This window comes from Rhinolophus sinicus, chromosome X (assembly GCF_036562045.2).
Source record: "Rhinolophus sinicus isolate RSC01 chromosome X, ASM3656204v1, whole genome shotgun sequence".
Lineage (NCBI taxonomy): Eukaryota > Metazoa > Chordata > Mammalia > Chiroptera > Rhinolophidae > Rhinolophus > Rhinolophus sinicus.
The window spans coordinates 83,317,648-83,336,160 of NC_133768.1; the positions used below are offsets into that span (position 1 = coordinate 83,317,648).

Here is an 18,513-nt window from a genome sequence, read left to right on the forward strand (position 1 = left end):
AGCTTCTGCACAGCAAAAGAAACCATTGACAAAATAAAGAGGCCACCAACTGAATGGGAGAAGATTTTTGCAAACAGTGCCTCCGATAAGGGCTAGTATCCAGAATATACAAGGAACTCATGCAACTCAACAACAAAAAACAAACAACCCAATTGAAAAATGGGCAGAGGACTTGAAGAGACATTTCTCCAAAGAGGACATACAAATGGCAAATAGACATATGAAAAAATGCTCAACATCACTAATCATCAGAGAAATGCAAATCAAAACCACAATGAGATATCACCTCACCCCAGTCAGAATGGCTATCATCAACAAGACAAATAGTAACAAATGTTGGAGGCTGTGGAGAAAAAGGAACCCTCATACACTGTTGGTGGGAATGCAGACTGGTGCAGCCGTTATGGAAGGCAGTGTGGAGGTTCCTCAAAAAATTACGAATAGAATTGCCATATGACCCAGCAATCCCTCTCCTGGGTATCTACCCAAAAAATCTGAAAACATTTAGAGATAAAGACACGTGTGCTCCAATGTTCATTGCAGCTTTGTTTACGGTGGCCAAGACATGGAAACAACCAAAATGTCCTTCGATAGATGAATGGATAAAGAAGTTGTGGTATATATACACAATGGAATACTATTCGCCCTAAGAAAAGATGATATAGGAACATTTGTGACAACATGGATGGATCTTGAGAGAGTAATGCTGAGCGAAATAAGTCAGACAGAAAAAGCAGAGAACCATGTGATTTCACTGATATGTGGTATATAAACCAAAAACAACAAAAGAACAAGACAAACAAATGAGAAACAGAAACTCATAGACACAGATAATAGTTTAGTGGTTGCCAGAGGGTAAGGGGGGTGGGGGTGGGGGGTGGGAGATGAGGGTATGGGGGATCGAATATATGGTGATGGAAGGAGGACTGACTCTGGGTGATGAACACACAATGGGATTTATAGGTGATGTAATACAGAATTGTACACCTGAAATCTATGTAATTTTACTAACAATTGTCACCCCAATAAATTTAATAAAAAAAAAGAATATAGTGAATAATATTTTAATAACTATGTATGGTGTCATGTAGGTACTAGGCTTACTGGGGGTATCTCTTTGTAAATTATATAAATGTCTAACCACTATGCTATACACCCGAAACTAAAATTATAATGATTGTCAACTGTAATTCAAAAATATAAAAAGAGGTGAGTTATTTCATGAGATTGAAGAAGCTGTTGAGGAATTGGAATTTTGAGGAGAATGGAGCTTTGAAAGAATAATTAGGGAGAATGAGTGAGTTAGCTGTAAACATAGAAGGATTCCCAGGAATATTGAAAGTCCATTTGAGGTTGGTGACTATGAATTCATAGTGGTACTAATTTATTCAACTGTGTGATTTTTCTCTTGCAGTGTTTAACTCTAGGGTGGAGAGGAAAGACTGTGAACCAGATGCCAGGATCTTCAATGAATGAGTGGACAGCAAAGAGGGAGTAGAGATGTAACCAAATGATATGAAACTCAGAGGAAGGAGAATCAGGTTTTTTTTTGTTTTTTTTGTTGTTTTTTTTAAATGGTCAGAAAAAAGGCATTTATTCCATATCGATAAAGGGAAACCTGCTCCATAGAGTAGAATGACAACTAATTAATACACAAAGAATAATGTAGTTAGAAAATAACAATTTTGTAAACATCACAGTAAAATTTTTTTCAGATAAGACTCATCAAAGGATGCTAATCTAGGAGGGGCGGATTTGATGAATAGAGTAAGAGTATCAAATGGTCTCAAAAATCTCTCTTCACAAATTAACCACTAATTGCAAAGGAAAAACAATAACTGTTCAGTGGAAAACTGGCAACATCTTACCGAAGCAACCAAAGTGAGCATCACCAATAAGGGGCAAAGGGAAGTTCTATGAGTCTGGATATGACACTGGAGGATGCATCAGAGTATTTCAGCCCACACTGCATAACCTGAATTTAACCATAAGGAAACATTGGAAAACCCACACTGAGGGATGTTTTATACTTTTTCTGTCCTATAGTCTTCAAATACAGCAATACTACAAATGACAAAGAGAGTCTAAAGAACTGTCCCAGATTAGAGTCATGATAACGTAACATGATCTTGGACTAGATCCTGTAACTGAAAAAAAAACAAACAAAAAACAATTGAACAAATGAAATTGGAATAGGGACTATAGATGAAACACTGTTACCGATGTTATAATAAATTCCTGAATTTGATAACTGTACTCAGTATGCACATCTGTTGTACTGAATGGTAAAGGGTATAATGTCTGCAATGTACTCTCAAAAGGGTCAAGGAAAAGACATATAACAAGAGATCGAAAACGGTAAAGCAGATATGAGAAACATTAAAAAAGAAGTCAAAGTGCAGAATATATGTATTTTTTCTATTTAAAATTCTCAAAACAAATACATACATGTGCATGTAATTGTCTATTTCTAGGATACTAAAATTAGTAGTACTCTCCTGCTCCCCTAGGTAAGGGAACTAGGACTAAAAAGTATTAGGTGATTGGCATGAGGCTGTAAAGGGTTAAGTCTCTCTTTTCCCAACCCTGAGTTCCACTGCTCAGAAAAAACAACACTAATAGCTTTCAGATGTTTCCTATATGTATACCCAAACTTCTGCACATATATAATTCTTATATCATCTTGATGGCTACATATTCTAATGAATAAATGTATTGAAGAAGTGTTCTATTGGTACTTAAGTTGTTTCTAATATACTGGAGGTGCCAAAAAAAACTATACACATGACTTGTATTCAACTTTTATTATCGGTATATATTGAGTATTACAATTTTAAGTATTTTTCCTTTCTTAAAATGTGTATGCATTTTTTTGGCACCCTCTGTATATATTTAGATACAGTCTGAGATTTTAAAAAATACCTTATTTCATCACTTTTACATTTACTTTAATGAAAACTATGTTTGGCCCTAATTGTGTCATCTTATTTAATGTTATAGTTTCTGTTTTTATGACTTTTAAAAAAATATTTTAAATTCATGTTTTGTTTTGGAATTTGACTTCTCATCTAGTAACGCCAATGTATGGAAGTCATATTATTATTTCAACAATATGAGTATTTATAATACTTATATTCTGTTCTGTGATTTAATATGAACAAAATTCTTCATAGGAGAAACTGAGTCTGGCCACTGGATCACTTATGGAAGGAGGCTCCTCAAGGTAGGAATATGAAATGTGAGTTGCGGAAGACCAGATCCCAGTTAATACCTAAGAAATGCACCTTTCCCTAAGTCGACCAACCCAACTTTTAACGGATCTGGGCCACTCTCTAAGTGGGTCCTATTATGAGTCCCTTGTGGTAATTTTAACTGAAAATCCCCAAAGTGACTAAAGCATGAAAAGATACTTCCTGTCTTCACAGCTATTGTTATTTATTGTATTTTACATTCTTCTTGTGCTTTCAGAATATGAATAACGTATCCTAGAAACACTATTTAAACAACCTTATAAACAGTTAAAACTTTACTTTCCATAATAACTTTAATATAAAAAAGCAATATCTATACTATGTATAGCATCATGTTACCTATTCTACACATTTTATAGTGATAAGTATTTATACATACTGTACTTGGTAGCAGGGAATGCTTTTTTGGTCTCCCCAGTAGGCTGCAGTTTTCCAATGAAGGCAGCGTAAGAAAAACATCTTTCTTTGAAACCTAAAAAATATATATATATATATGTACATATATACATACATACATATAGTATACATATATATATGTATACATATATATATCAAAATGTTCGTTTTGTTCTATTTATTTCTTTTGGGGGGCGGGGGAATACAAGAAGTTTGATTTCTGCTTCAAAAAAACTTTCCCAAAGAGTGGTGACTCATTTTCATTATACATCATCATGGATGAACACTGTTCTCCAGGCTTTTATGACAGTATGAGTTCAAGGTAATGTGTATGACATATTTTTCTGAAATCCAGTGCATTTATTTGGACATATATGGGGTGTCCCTTGTGTTCCTGTTCTCAGATGAAAGGTATTAGCACTTTGGCTTCAAGAACAAAGTTTTAAAAACCATAAATACAACTTGTGTTTGATTTGGGTCTTGGCTAATTACTAAGGAACCATTCAGCAATAATGGTCTCAGATATTTAAATACTTTGTGAAGCTGCAATTAATTAAGAGACTACTGATTCTAAGAACTATGCAACCCACAAGGGAATGAAGGTAGAATTATAAGACTGGATGCCAAGTTCTGAGCAAATATCAAGTTTCCTTCTCACTTTTGCAATATCTATAAATAAAGGAGAGGGAGAAGAATTATATGAATAACGTTAAATAAAAAGTGCATATAGAACTGGTAAAATTTTTTTGTTGTTGTTAAATTTGCCACTTAATTCCAGTTCAGTAAGATGCTTATAAAGAAAATAAAGGAGCCTTAGTTACATTGTTGCTATTTAGAACTTCTTGAGAGCAAAAGAATGAATACCAATCAACTTCCCTGGTTTAAACTTAATTTGTCTTAAAACATGTTATTTTGTAACTTGAACAACTATGATACACCTTGAAAATTCAAAGCAAAAAGCAAAATGATACAGAAAGCCAGAAACTTCATCACTACATCTAGACAGACGTTTGTTTGTAGTTCTTGGTATCCAAAACCTTTTTCCCACACATTGCACAGATGCCCTTTTTGTAGGCACAGCCCTGGCAGTAATGAGAACCGGGTTGGTGCACAGAACTTTTACAAATTCTGCAAGTGGAAAATTTATTCTTTCCATATGGATCGAATCTTGCTTTTATTGAGGTCAAAGCTTTATTTTCATTCAGCTTTCTTCCACCACTGTGGTATTCCTTGCACCATCTTTCCATGTATCTGGAGTGATAACAGTACCAAGTTTCTTTTCACATTTTTCGCACACCATCCTTCCGCGACTGTTCTCTTCTTAGCCGCAAAAGCAGCAGCAGCTTGAAAAAACGAATCAGGGTTTTTTACCTTAGGGGGAAGTAGAAATTATCTGGAAGTTACAATGTGGCTGGAAGCATATGCCTACCTCCCCTCCTGACTCTGCAGTACATGCAGTGTTTTGGTATAAATCACTTTCACTTGAAAGGGTTGTAAGGTAAGTTCAATCCTCATTGGAAAACCAGGAATATCAGTGGATATTCAGAGGTGAGTTTGAGGATGGTAGGAGTTCTTTAATCATGGAATGGTGTTCCAGGAGGCACAGTAGAAGCATTTGGAAGTTAAGGTAGAAATGAGAGGTCAAGTGGGGGGAGAAGAAGCACAGAGGAATATGGGAATGAGGTTAGAGGAGAGGAATAACAACAATACTAGTAGTAAATTAATAATAATAATAATTTAACAATGCTTTGCATGGACTACCTAATTTAATCCTAATAACCTCATAAAGTATAATCTTTATTTTACAGATGAGAAGACAGGCACAGATTTATAAGTGACTTGCCCAAGGTCACATAGCAAATAAGTTGAACTGGATGTTTACATATTGGGTGCTGACAAAGGAAAACAGGGATGTGAGTGAGGAATGATGGGTTTGCCTTATCACAAGTTTGACAAGATGGTTAGTCCTGACAGTCTTCTGACAAATAGTGGGCTTTCAGGTCTCTCAAAATTTAGCTGTACTTGAGACTGGAGACAGAAGCTGCTGTTTTGTTGGTGTTCCTCATATTGCTCAGTATGGAAGGATCCAGGCAGTGGCTGGACCAATAAATTTTCTTACCTGTGCTCTCCAGAGTAATTGGTGGTGGGGATAGTGGTGTAATTCTTATGTATGTCTTGCTCTTGTGGGGGATATGAAGCCAGCTGAAGGAGGCTCTAAAGTGTGAGGCTGAGAGGCACTTTTGGGGAAAAGTGACCCTAATAGAAGACTTCACAGGCTGTAGGATCTTAGAGATGTGAGGCCCAGGAGGGGTCTGGCAGTGGGCCCAATTCTGTCTTACAGTGCAAGTAACTCTTCCAGTATTCAAAGCTGTGGCCTAGTTCCTAAATAAGCTTCTTTACTGGACACCATGAAGGGTTTTGGTGCCATGCTTATTGCTCAAGGAAGCTTATGAAGAAGAAAAGGAGGCCTTATTACAAACTTCCTTAGGCAGCATTTTAGAGTCTCATGTCAACATGACCCTACAGAATCTTTTCAAAATTCTAAGAAGGCAAATACAATCATTAAATGTTTAATGCTTGGTTACTTGTTTCAGTAAAATGTGTGATAGACTTGGGTTTTCTGTGTCCTGTGCTTCATGTACATTGAGGACCCTTGTAAAATAACTTGCACAGAACACTTATGCACAGATTATAGTACAGAGCATGTATGTCTAAAACATAAAGTTCTTTATAACTATTTATTGCACAAATAAATGAAGTTCATTATTTTATTTTTCGAAGAGATTTATTTTGAAGTATTTCTGCTTTTATGACATACTGTTTGTTGTAGCAATGATTTATTTGAAGGTAAATCCTTTGTCAGGAGCAAACCCCCACTTATAACCTTGGTAAACAGAATCCACTTCATAACGATACCATTTACAACACAAAACCAGAAACACATTGCGGTGACAAGTGGGCCCTGCTTATATATCTGTGTAGGTGGGTTATTAATGAAGGTATTCATGCACTCATACAGAACTTAATACCTCATTAATACTAATGACCTAACTTTTCATTTGTTATAACTCAGATTTAGTTTCTGTGATTAACACAATGTATGTGAGTGGATTAAAATATGTATGTACAACACCTGAATTTAATATAATATTGAATGGCAACTGTAATTGAAAAATTAAAAATTAAAAAAATATGTAGCGATATCTATTCCCATGCATGTGGGATTTGTCATAATCTAGATAGAGTATGTTTAAGTTTTATAGAATTAAAAATTAGCTCTCATTTTTAACACTACAAAAATTAAGCATAATATTTTTTAATAAGTCTAAAATTAGATTTCTCAAACCAAAAATTCAAGAAATTAGGAAGCCAATCTAGGTGTTATTAATTTTGGGGACCATCAAGTTAAACTTCACTTGCTAGTGGAATATATAGCTATTACATTGTATTATCATGTTGCTAGTGGAATATATTGTTATTACATTGCATTATCATGTATAGATTGAATACAAATTATCTATTTTCACTCACCTCAAACTGCTTAATAGTGACTGTTTTATCACCGTTATAATGTATTTATTGTTACATGGCAGATTCCCAGGATGATGTGAGAGTTGCCAGGGGAGGAATGCTCTTTGGCAAGAAGCCTAACAATGTAGCACTAACTACAGCCTAGGGTCTGAGCTTCAGTTTTGCATGTTCATAAACTCAATATTCTAAAAGTCATGGAGTTGATGGATGGCAGGAGTGCGAAGTCATGCTAAGGATGTTCACAAGAGTCTGATGCATAAGCCAGAATGCCAATTTATTAATTTACAAAAACAATTTTTCACAGGGATTTGATTTGAAAATAGTATTTTTTTTTTCTGGGCAGATCTTCATGGGAAGCTAAATTATAATCAGAAGATTGTTGCTACCATAGAATAAAGGCAGGGTGAGTTAGTTGCACAATTCAAATACATAGTAGCTTTTGTTATGATTGCTCCAAGCACTCATCTGCCTAACAGAGACTAGAGTGTTTGCTCCCTGGAGAGACTGGTGTATTTGTTTTACAGGTCAGTGCACATCTACCCCAATGCCTGTGGGTAGTGCCTGTTTAGGTTTGTATATTTGTATGCTTTCTTTGCTGATCAAAACCCTGGTTTACTCTACCTTAAAAAATTAAATAAGTAAGACTTGTTTCTTTGTAATCTCTTTTGTCAGATTAGTCTAGTATTGCTCGTTCAGAGGTCATTCTAGCACTCAAAGACATTACCTCTTTTGATTTATAGCTCAACTTATAGGTCTGGGGGTGAGGTAGGGGATAACAACCTAGTGAATAATTCTACGTGGGCACCTCACTGTGGTCAGTGAATATTGTTCAAATTGAAACGCAGGATGCCCAATTAAATTCAGATAACAAGGAATTTTTTAGTATAAGTATGCCCCAAATATTACATGAGATGTAGTTACACTTCAAAAAGTATTCATTGTTCTGAAATTCAAATTTAACTGGGCATCCTGTATTTTTATTTTTTTATTTAATTTATTTAAATGCTAACCAGTATTATTATTATTAATTTTTTATTGGGGAACAGCATGTTTCCCCAGGGCCCATCAGCTCCAAGTCGTTGTCGTTCAATCCAGTTGTGGAGGGCACAGCTCAGCTCCAAGCCCAGGTGCTGTTTTCAGTCTTTAGCTGTAGGGAGTGCAGCCCACCCTCCCATAGGGGAATTGACCCGGAGCCCTTGTTGTTGAGAGCTTGCACTCTGACTAATGGCTGCCCCTCCAGAGGCTCAGCGGCAGCTCATTGTCCTCAATCTAGTTGTGGAGGGCGCAGCTCACTGGCCCATGTGGGAATCCAATCCGCAACCCTGTTGTTCAGAGCTTGTGCCCTAACCAACAACTGAGCCATCCGGCTGCCCCATGGATGTATTTTTCTTTGCTAAACTTGGCAATCCCATAAGTACATTAACATGGGGCTATAAGGCTAGTCTGGGTTCATGCTTGTGGGTAAGTACCCATCCGTTCATTTGTCTCACGGAACAGAAAACCTTTCTCACTAAAAAAAAATTGTTTAGGTAGGTCGCAAGGAAACATAAGAATCTTGACCCTTTGAGGAACCCGTAAGTGACGCAACTGCCACAAAGCTTTGATTTTTCCCGCCCACTGCATTCTTCTCTTCCTGTAACTAAAATGATTACGCTCTCTCTTCTTCCTTCTCAAGTCCCGCCCTTTCAGCTACCGGTTCTGGAGAGGAATCGGTTGCCAAAAAGGGCCGGCAAAAGCGCCAACGTGTTCAGAGAAGCGGAAGTAGTCAAATTTCACTGACAACCGTAAAGTGCGGCTGGCTGTCTCCCTTTCCGGATAACGACTACAGCTCCGACTATCAGTGCCGGCCTTCCTCGTGGACCCTTTGCTAATTCAATTTTTCCCCATTCCCTATCGTCGCCCCCTTCACCTTGGATCATGTTCAAGAAGTAAGGACGTGTTGTGGCCTCCATCGGCTGCTTTTAAGATGGTGGGGGTGGGAGTGGGGAAGAGGGCCAGAGCAAAGATCCTCTTTCTCTCTTCCCCGCACCTGCCATCCTTACTCCTTAAGGTTTTTCTATAGTACTATGCTCTCATTCGCAACTTGCAACACTTCTTTCAGTTTTCCATCCCTAATCCTCAGTTGGGTTTTGGTTCTCCCACCTTTATTTTCTTTCTTCTTACCCCTCTTTCTCTTTTGCCCCCACTCCCAATATTATCTTCATTCCTAGGGTTCTACCAATCACATCCTTGCACTGAGATTTAGGAGCATATCCTCTTTAGTTAAGAGAAGCCCTGCAGTCGCTACCATATGTTTATTAGTTATGAACTGAATAAGGGAAGGCTTGACTTCCTGGGTCATGGCAGTGAAGGAGTCTGGGTGACAGGAAGCAAGCGGGCTGTCATGCCTGTTACCTAGCTGCCAGATTAATGTCTTCAAAACAGCGTGATTGCTCCATAGGCTATTCAGTGTAAGGAAGACAAAAATTACTTGGGAACCTACCTAGTAGGTTTGGTTTCCAGATTTGTTAGACGCAAAAAGCAAAGGGGTACCATGGGCAAAGGAAGGTGGGTTTTGTTCATGACATACTGAGCAAAAATAAATAGGGATCTTAGAAATCATCATCACTTTAAAAAGAAATCTCAGTAGATTATATAGCCTAGCAGGGACCGATTTTCTGGTTATGTTTGGGCTAGTCTTTTGTATCTCAACACTTGAGGGCTCTTTTGGTTTGGTTTGCTTTTGTTTTTTCACAGGTTTTGTTATAGGTGGGAATCTATTTTTTCCTGGGTAGAGATGAACAAGGTTTTCCAGAAAAGGCATTTTTGTAGATGATTAGACATTATAATGTGAAATAAGCCTCATATCCTCTCCCCAGCTAATGGTGTATATACGACAGTTTATTTTAATATTGTATTAACATGTTGGTTGTGCTGGACACAATAAAAGGGAAATGTTATTTTAAAAAACTATTTCATAATTATTTTAGGCATCTAAATACTTGCTTGGGAATAGATGACTAATTAAAACAATATAGTTAGCTATTCTGATATGTGTGTTTAGAAATGCCTTTTTTATCTTGCAAAAATCATTTGGCAGATTTGATGAAAAAGAAAATGTGTCTAACTGCATCCAGTTGAAAACCTCAGTTATAAAGGGTATTAAGAACCAATTGATAGAGCAATTTCCAAGTATTGAACCATGGCTTAATCAAATCATGCCTAAGAAAGATCCTGTCAAAATAGTGCGATGGTAAGTCTTTGTTTTTCTCTATGTAAAGCTCAGAGTAAGTAGCTGAATGTCATGTGATTAGATTGCACTCATAATAAATGGAATTATTTTCACATTAAATATTGATAGAGTAATTATGGGAGTAGATAAATAGAATAACTCTAAAACTAAGCAATGTTCAAATGTTCTATGTGAAGAATGTGGCTTTATGTTTTATCCAAGTTAAAAGTTTTTATTCAGAGTTGGATTTATTTCAGCTTGTACTTTAGAGATTTGTTTTATTGAATTATCTAACAATGAAGAAATTAAAAATAATATGTGAAATAAAATTGATTGTAGCAGGTAATGTTTTTTTTTTCCTTTTTATTCTCTACTGGACTGGTATGATAGGTAAAACAGTTTACACATTTTTATTTTTTTTTTCTTGGCCTCGATCTTTACTGAAATTTTAAAAAAGCTTACTGTCTCTGTTATGGATGTTTCATATTTAAAGGACATTTGGCATATTCATTTTTGAAAGAAAATATCTAACTTGGTACTTTGTGACATTTGTCTTACAGCCATGAACATATAGAAATCCTTACAGTAAATGGAGAATTACTATTTTTCAGACAAAGAGAGGGGCCTTTTTATCCAACCCTAAGATTACTTCACAAATGTAAGTCTTGTTAGAAAATATGTATTTGGGGATATGGGAAGACACAAAAGGAGCTGAAAGTGACTTCTAGGAGTTTTTTATTAGTACTAAATACTAATGAATATAAAACTAAAATGAACCCCCATCTTATGGTAAATCTGAGTATTCCAGAAAGCCCAATAAAGAATATTCATTCATTCGACAAATATATGTTGAACTTACTATGTGTCAGGCACTAAGCTAGGTACTGAGAATATGATGGAAAGCAAAGACAGACATGGTTCCTATTTCTATGAAACTAACAGTCTAGTTGGGAAAATAGACAACAATTAGATAATTACACAAATATATATTCACAAACTGTAATAAGTAATGTGAGCATTTCCTTTAAAACTTATATCTGGATTTTCCTCATACTTGTAGAGATAATTCTATATAAGGGAAAGTATTATCTAATTGGGGTCCCCGTATTGTTAGTTGAGTGCCAAGTTCAGGTGTTATGAAACAAAATAATGTTTATTAATATCTAGTTTTGCACATTGTTAGATTGAGTACATTACAAAAGAAAATCCAAAGGAAGATACAGTCCCAGTGTACAAGTTTTTAATTGTGAAGTAAAATTTCTGGTTTACAAACCAGTATGTATTTGGCATTCTAGCCAAGAGGCAGAAAGGGAGTGACTGGAGGCTTTGTGTAGGTTTTATTGGTGAGAGTTTGGTTTTTGGTAAGAGGAGATAAATTTTGACTTACCTGGTGAAGCAGAGGTCTGGAGCAGTAAAGCTGTTAGGCAAATCTTAAAAGAAGCAAAGCATTTTAATATTTAAAAAGGAATATTTACAATTATTCGATTAAGTATTGATTTAATCAGGTTAAAAAAAACTATGATGAAAACAAATTGAGTCCCAATGCAATGGGAACAAGTTTAAAATTAAAATATTTTGGTAACATTAAGACATTTTGATGACATTAATTCCTACTCAACCAGAAGAGAACAGTGAAAAAATAATCAAATGTAACTTTACTATTGTCATGCCAATAAACTTTAATTAAAAAAAAGAATCTACTCTGTAATAAGTATCTCATATTTGTATTGCAAAAAAAAAATCAAATGTATTGCATGAATCTAGATTGGATCCTGGTTTGAAAAACAAACAAAATTCAAGCCCTCCCTGCCCCCAACAAAAAAAGATACAGAAAACTTTCTTGGGACTATTGGGGGAAATTTGAATCTGGTTTGACTATAAGATGATATTGTAGAACTGCTGTTAAATTTTTAGGTATGATAATAGTGGTATTGTGTAGAACGACTTTATTCTTAGATGATGTGTGCTTCTTTATGGTGAAGCATTGTCTGAAATTTAAAATGGTAGAGGAAAAATAATGTGTGTTTAAATAGAAAGAGATAAAGTAAATATGGCAAAGTGTTAATGAACAATTGTTGAATCTAAGTGGATGGTGTCCAGGTGTTCATTGAACTATTCCAGTTTTTCCACACGTTAAGTATTTTCATAATAAGTTGGAAGAAACAGATGTTCCCATATAGCACTATTTTGCTGGGAACCAACCTTTTTTGAACATCTTAGTTATTCTCGTGCAAGAAGCAGGATAAAAACATGGTGGTTAAAAACATGAACTTGGAGTTAGGCAGACCGGGGTTCAATCCCCAGTGTATGTCACTTTTGTCGAGTCACTTAAATTGTTTAAGCCTCATTTCCTTATCTTTTAAAATGGACATAGTTGTGTATTACATCTCCTAGGGTTGTGAGGATTAAATGAGATAGTGCATGTAATGTACCTAACACAATACCTGGAACATAGTAAGTGCTCAATATATGATAGCCATTATATTGATGTAGTAATTGTTTAATAAACGTCCACTAGTGTTATTGTCATCATAATTAAAGGGCAGATATTAATGAGGATGGAGATCCAGAAAACAAATTATGGCTTGTGAGTAGTAAATGCATTAATTCATTCAGGTTCCTTTTTATCAGTAAGATGATTAAATTAATTTGGAGTCTTGGCAGGAAAAAGACTTACTTGTTCTCTGACTAGTGGGAGGACTAGTGCTAAAACATTAAAGTGAATAAATTTTACCAATGATTGTTATTATCCCTAGAGAGCCCTGAATGGCCTAAAAAGTTTTCCCCTAGTCATTGTTTTAAGTTCTCCAGGGATCCTTTAATTGTTAGGTTATGAATTATTTGTAGACACACACATGCAAAAATAATATTTTTAAGATTACAAAAGGAGTGTGTTCATTGTAGAAATTTGGAAAATACAGAAATAAAATCACTTCTGTATTCCCATAACCTAGAGATAACCATTGTTTAATATATCAGTGTACTTCCATCCAATTATTTCTCGTGTTGTGTCTATGTAAATGTATATTCTTTTCCTTTTTAAATTGGGCTCTGTTACATAGTTATTTTTTAATTAAAAGACTTATTTTTAGAGCAGTTTTAGGTTTACAGAAAAATTGAGCAGAAAGTAGAGTTCCCATATTCTTCCTCCCCACCCTTCCCTTATTATTAACATCTCTCATTGGTGTGATACATTTGTTACAATTGCTGAACCAGTATTGATACATTATTATTAACCACAGTCCATAGTTTACATTAGGGTTTATTCTTTGTGTTATATATCCTGTGGGTTTTGCCAAATGCATAATGTCCACTGTTAACATATCATACAAAATGGTTTCACTGCCCTAAAAATCCTCTGTGTTCCACTGATTTGTTCCTCCTTCCTCCCTCTCCCCATGAACACCTAGAAACCACTGATATTTTTGGTAGTATTTTTATTCTGCGTTTTCCACTTAATGTTATATTATGAACATTTCCCAAGGTATTTATGTATTCTTCAAAAAACCATGGCTCTATTATATAGATATTGTAGATACACCTGAAGTCCTGTATCTCTTATTGTTGGACATTTGATTCCAGTTTATTTCTATTATAACTATTAGTGTTGCAATGAATATCTTCCTCCTGAAATATTGTGTACATCTCTCATTTTTTCTTAGGATAAATCTTAGAAGTAGAATTATTGAGTCAAAGAGTTTGAGCCTTTTTAAGACTGTTGATACATGTTGCCAAGTAGTCCTAAAGAAAGGTTATACCCATTTATAAGCCATCTAGAGGTATATGGGAATGCCAGATTTCTTACACTTTTGCTAGCACTAGGAAATACTTTTCTTAAAAATATTTACTAACTGGATAAATGAAGGATGTTTCCTTTTTATTTTGCATCTGTCAGAGTACTGTAATTTTGGGAAATATTTGTTCATGTCCTTTGCCTTTTTTCTGTTGAGTTGTTAGCCTTATTAATTTATGTAATTTTTTTTTCTTCTAGATCCTTTTATCCTGCCACACCAGCAGGTTGATAAAGGAGCCATAAAATTTGTACTCAGTGGAGCAAATATCATGTGTCCAGGCTTAACTTCTCCTGGAGCTAAACTTTACCCTGCTGCAGTAGATACGATTGTTGTATCCTTCTCAGGCTATAACTGGTGAAAAATGTATTTATTGTATTCTTTTCATTGCTGAAAGATCTATCACCCAAAAGAACATTAGATGTACTCTTTTGGGTCATATTTCTGGTTACATTTGAAGACGTGGGAAATAACATTATTTTTTGAGACTAAATTATGTCCCATCTTAGAAATTAAATGAGAACAAATAATAAAAGTGTCCCAGCTGCATTTCAGCCCAGTTACAGCCCAATGTTATGAGATTCAGGACAGTCTACAACTCTCGATTATTAATGGAGAAGATATATCTGATATGATTGGATCACATCAGCTTGCTACTTTTACGTTTGACTTACGCAGATACACTGGAGTTAAAGCACTCCTAAGGGAAAAGAACTTAGATACCAGGTAGAGTGTTAGAAGTGGGTAGTGGGAAATATTGGCAATCCCTAACTTTTATTTTAAAGTTCATTAAAATAAAATTTCATTAAAATAAAATTAAGTTGGTTGTTTACGTCTCAGAACATGATTTCTCGCAGAGAAATGTTAAAGTCCCAGATAGTCCTTAAGGATCTATTCAACTAATGATGTAGCTGAATAATTCAGCATTATTTCCATTTCTGTGGTGCTGTTTCAGCTAAATTCTAAATTAAATAGGTTTTTGTCAACCAGTCTGGACAGGAAAACATCTTCTCCATTGTCATAGAGTGGCCATTTGCCTCAGGTTGAGAAATCGAACCATACTTGGTAGGAATGGGGAAATCACTGTGGAGTGGGGAAGACCATTGGAATGGATTTTAGAGTGTGTTCTGTGCTTAAAAGGAGGGTGTCCTCTGTTGTGGCAGTTATATCTAAGGGTAGTATAAGTTGTATGTTTACATCTTAGGAACAGCTTATATTGACATAGATACTGGTCACATAATAGGTGCTTAAACATTTGTGGAACATTGAGTGAATGAATGAATGAAAATCAGTGCAGAAAAGTCTTCTGTAAGGACAGGTTACCTTTTTATGTTTATAATTTTTCTAAGTGTGGTAAATTTATAGTTCTGAAGTTCCTTTAAATGGGAAATTTTCTTAGTACCTAGCCTTTACTTTTAAAATAATTTTTAATTTGAAATAATTATGGACTTTTAGAAAGTTGCAAAACTAGTCGAGAGAGGTACTCTGCACCCTTGAACTCTTTTAAAAATAGGTACTGCAGTGTTTAATACTGTAGATGCTTCAAGTGATAACGAAGAATGTTCTGGTTGAAAAGGTTGACACTTACATTGAGCTCTTAAAGATAGTTTGGGGACATAACTATTGTTTTACTGTGTCCTTTATATAAAACTACCATTCAGTGATTAAAATACTAGAACAATTGATATTTATTTCACAGTTTTTAATATTTATGTACAATAAATTTCCCTTTTTTGCATGACTTACTCTGGTTTTGTTGGCGTTGGGTTATAGTATTAACATTTGATTTAAAAGCCAAGAATGATTATTAGATTCATTCATTTAGCATTTATTGAGTATTCACAATGTACCCACAGACTGTACTAACTAGGTCCCTGCCCTCAAGGAGTTAGTGGTCTAGGTGAGGATACAAGATGGGTTTAAAGTGGCTTAACTAGTAATGTGATCATTATTTGACACCCCCTCTCCAAGGCATTTTGATAGTTTTCTTAGCTGTGTGTTTTCAGGCCATCATGGCAGAAGGAAAACAGCATGCTCTGTGTGTCGGAGTCATGAAGATGTCTGCAGAAGATATGTAAGTCTTACGTTAGGCCCCCTTAGCTTTTGAGATATGGGTAACCTACACAGGAAGCATCAGAATTACAGGTTAAATTTGCTCTCATTCATACCACATCTTACAAATGTATAAGCGCAGAAGCCTCATTTCTGATTTTTCCTAACACTCAGGAAGCCATTGAAACCTATTTTGTCTCCGGGATTACATTCTTTCTTAAGCACTCTGAAAAGAACCTTGTGCCAAAACATTTGTTTTATATGTACGTATGTGGTGTTTCAGGAATTTTTTTATTTAGTATCATTTAAATTGGTTGAGGGGAGAGATGTTTTGCTACTAAGGTTTAAAATAGTGACATAGTTTGACACCACACAGTATTTATCTTATATTTGGACCTGGTGGTATAGAATATTAATGAAATATTTTAAATATATTACCAAAATATAGTCAATATATTTAAAAATGTTGGAACTCATTCGATGACCAAATTATTCCTATTCATTTTATTTCAGGGTTAATTGTAACACTTTGATGTTCTCCTTGTATGATGACACATAATTACTGTTTCTATAAACCCACTAGTTAGGTTACTAGAATCACTTTAAGACATGAACTGCAGCAGAATAATGTAGTTTAATGTAGACAATAATGTTAGTGTAATATAAATAAATTACCTACATGTGGCTCAATAATTGCAAAATAACAATACACTTTGAATTATATTTACCATGACTAAGTTTATAAAAATGCGTAACAATATGTTTATGTGCTTTTTTCCTTCTACAGTGAGAAAGTCAACAAAGGAATTGGCATTGAAAATATCCATTATTTAAATGATGGGCTGTGGCATATGAAGACATATAAATGAGCCTCAAAAGAAATGCACTTGGGCTAAATATGGATATTGTGCTATATCTGTGTTTGTGTCTGTGTGTGACAGCATGAAGACAATACCTCTGTGGTTGTGCTGAATAAATTCAATAGATGCTAAAATTCTGTTAGCTTGAAAAATTATTTTCGTTTTTCTTAAACTCCAGATAAAATTGGGTAACAAACTTGGACATTAAAAGGTATCTGGTAAGTAACCAAACTCAGACAACTTCATGTCCTTTCTTAGGCTAGTAATGTAAGATGAAGGGTAGGACTTGTTAAATGAACTTGCCAGTATATGGCTGACCCCCTCTCCCAGAGAATCTGATAACTTAATGGGGCTGGAAGCTAGACTGGGAATGTTATCCCATTATCCCAGGGCACCGGGAAGTGCCCCTTCTCTTTTGTATGTGTTTTGTGTTTGTTTGTTGTTACTGTTTTTAAACTTTTTGTTATGGAAAATTCCAAACATACACAAAAGCATGGGGAGAATAGTATAATGGACCTTTTCTGTATCCATCACTTAGCTTCAATTCATGGCCAATCTAATTTCATCTATATCTCACTTATTCCTACCCACCCCACTCCCTGATTATTTTGAAGCAAATTCCAGATATATCATTTCATCCACAATTATCTTAATACATATCTTTAAAAGATAGTGGTATTTAAAAAAATCATAACCACAATATCATTATCACACCGAAATATATTACCTATTTCTTAATATCAAATATCTGGACTTTGTTCAAATATGTGACAAATGGACTTGATTGTCTCCCTCTTTCATTTTCTGTAATCGTTGGTATGCGTGATATAGCTACCAGACAATGTCCATATATTGCATCTGGTTGTTATTTCTTTAAGTCTCTTCCAGTCTATAAGTTCCCCCTCCTCCTTTTCCCCTTTAAATCAATTACTTAAGAAGTTTAGTTGTTTTGTCTTACAGTGTTTCCTCCCACTTTCTGGATTTTGTTGATTATATCACTGTAAAGTAATTTAACTTGTTTTTATTCTCCAGGTATAGCCTGTAAACATATAAGCTGGAGGAGATTCAAGTTCAACTTATTTAGTGCCCTCTCTTGAAGCTACACAGATGCCCAGAACTTCCAGGTTTGGGTCCCCACTGTATTCCTTAAATAATGTGTATGTCCTATCATAAGTGGCATATGAAGGCAGTGGACCTACTTCAGTAAGAACAGTAAGCGGCTTTGGGAGTTAAAATGAGCAGTTATTAATTTATATAGTGATAACAGGCCTTTTTTCCTAATAACCTTGCTGTTATTCTAGTGTTTCAGCCATTTTCATTTGGTTGTTTACAAATGTATGCATGTTTTATTTTTCAGATGGATACAGACATTTACGTAATTGTGATAACCTGTGTTACAGTTAGAAATTGGTGAGAAAGGT

The 18,513-nt window shown here is 35.1% G+C and overlaps 2 protein-coding genes, 1 long non-coding RNA gene and 1 pseudogene across 4 annotated transcripts in view; 2 read left to right on the forward strand and 2 right to left on the reverse strand.

The window, feature by feature from the left end:
- Positions 1 to 8,229, forward strand: part of LOC141569635 (uncharacterized) — a 46,288-nt gene extending 38,059 nt beyond the window's left edge. Inside the window, exons 2-3 of the long non-coding RNA XR_012493344.1 lie at positions 1,415 to 1,541; positions 5,009 to 8,229. This is a non-coding gene — a long non-coding RNA (uncharacterized LOC141569635). The remainder of the gene's footprint in view (positions 1 to 1,414; positions 1,542 to 5,008) is intronic.
- Positions 1 to 18,513, reverse strand: part of CUL4B (cullin 4B) — a 117,419-nt gene that overhangs the window by 73,272 nt on the left and 25,634 nt on the right. The gene's annotated exons all lie outside the window — the stretch shown is intronic.
- On the reverse strand, positions 2,392 to 4,998 carry LOC141569634 (cysteine-rich PDZ-binding protein pseudogene; annotated as a pseudogene).
- On the forward strand, positions 8,846 to 17,229 carry MCTS1 (MCTS1 re-initiation and release factor). Of its 2 annotated transcripts, none has more exons than XM_019717659.2 (6): positions 8,846 to 9,106; positions 10,258 to 10,410; positions 10,950 to 11,047; positions 14,381 to 14,514; positions 16,187 to 16,254; positions 17,020 to 17,229. In XM_019717659.2, the coding sequence occupies exons 1-6, from the start codon at positions 9,096 to 9,098 to the stop codon at positions 17,099 to 17,101; spliced, it is 546 nt and encodes a 181-aa protein (XP_019573218.2). In that variant the 5' UTR covers positions 8,846 to 9,095; the 3' UTR covers positions 17,102 to 17,229. The 2 variants fall into 2 exon arrangements, with proteins under 2 accessions (XP_019573218.2, XP_074179800.1); XM_074323699.1 differs by lacking the exon at positions 8,846 to 9,106 and adding an exon at positions 9,533 to 9,725.

Bases quoted from the DNA above. Each gene is read 5' to 3' on its own strand.
- MCTS1 (XM_074323699.1), top strand. The intron at 11,048-14,380 runs GTAAGTCTTGTT...TTTTTCTTCTAG, and splicing joins CCTAAGATTACTTCACAAAT to ATCCTTTTATCCTGCCACAC. The intron at 14,515-16,186 runs GTATCCTTCTCA...GTGTGTTTTCAG, and splicing joins CTGCAGTAGATACGATTGTT to GCCATCATGGCAGAAGGAAA.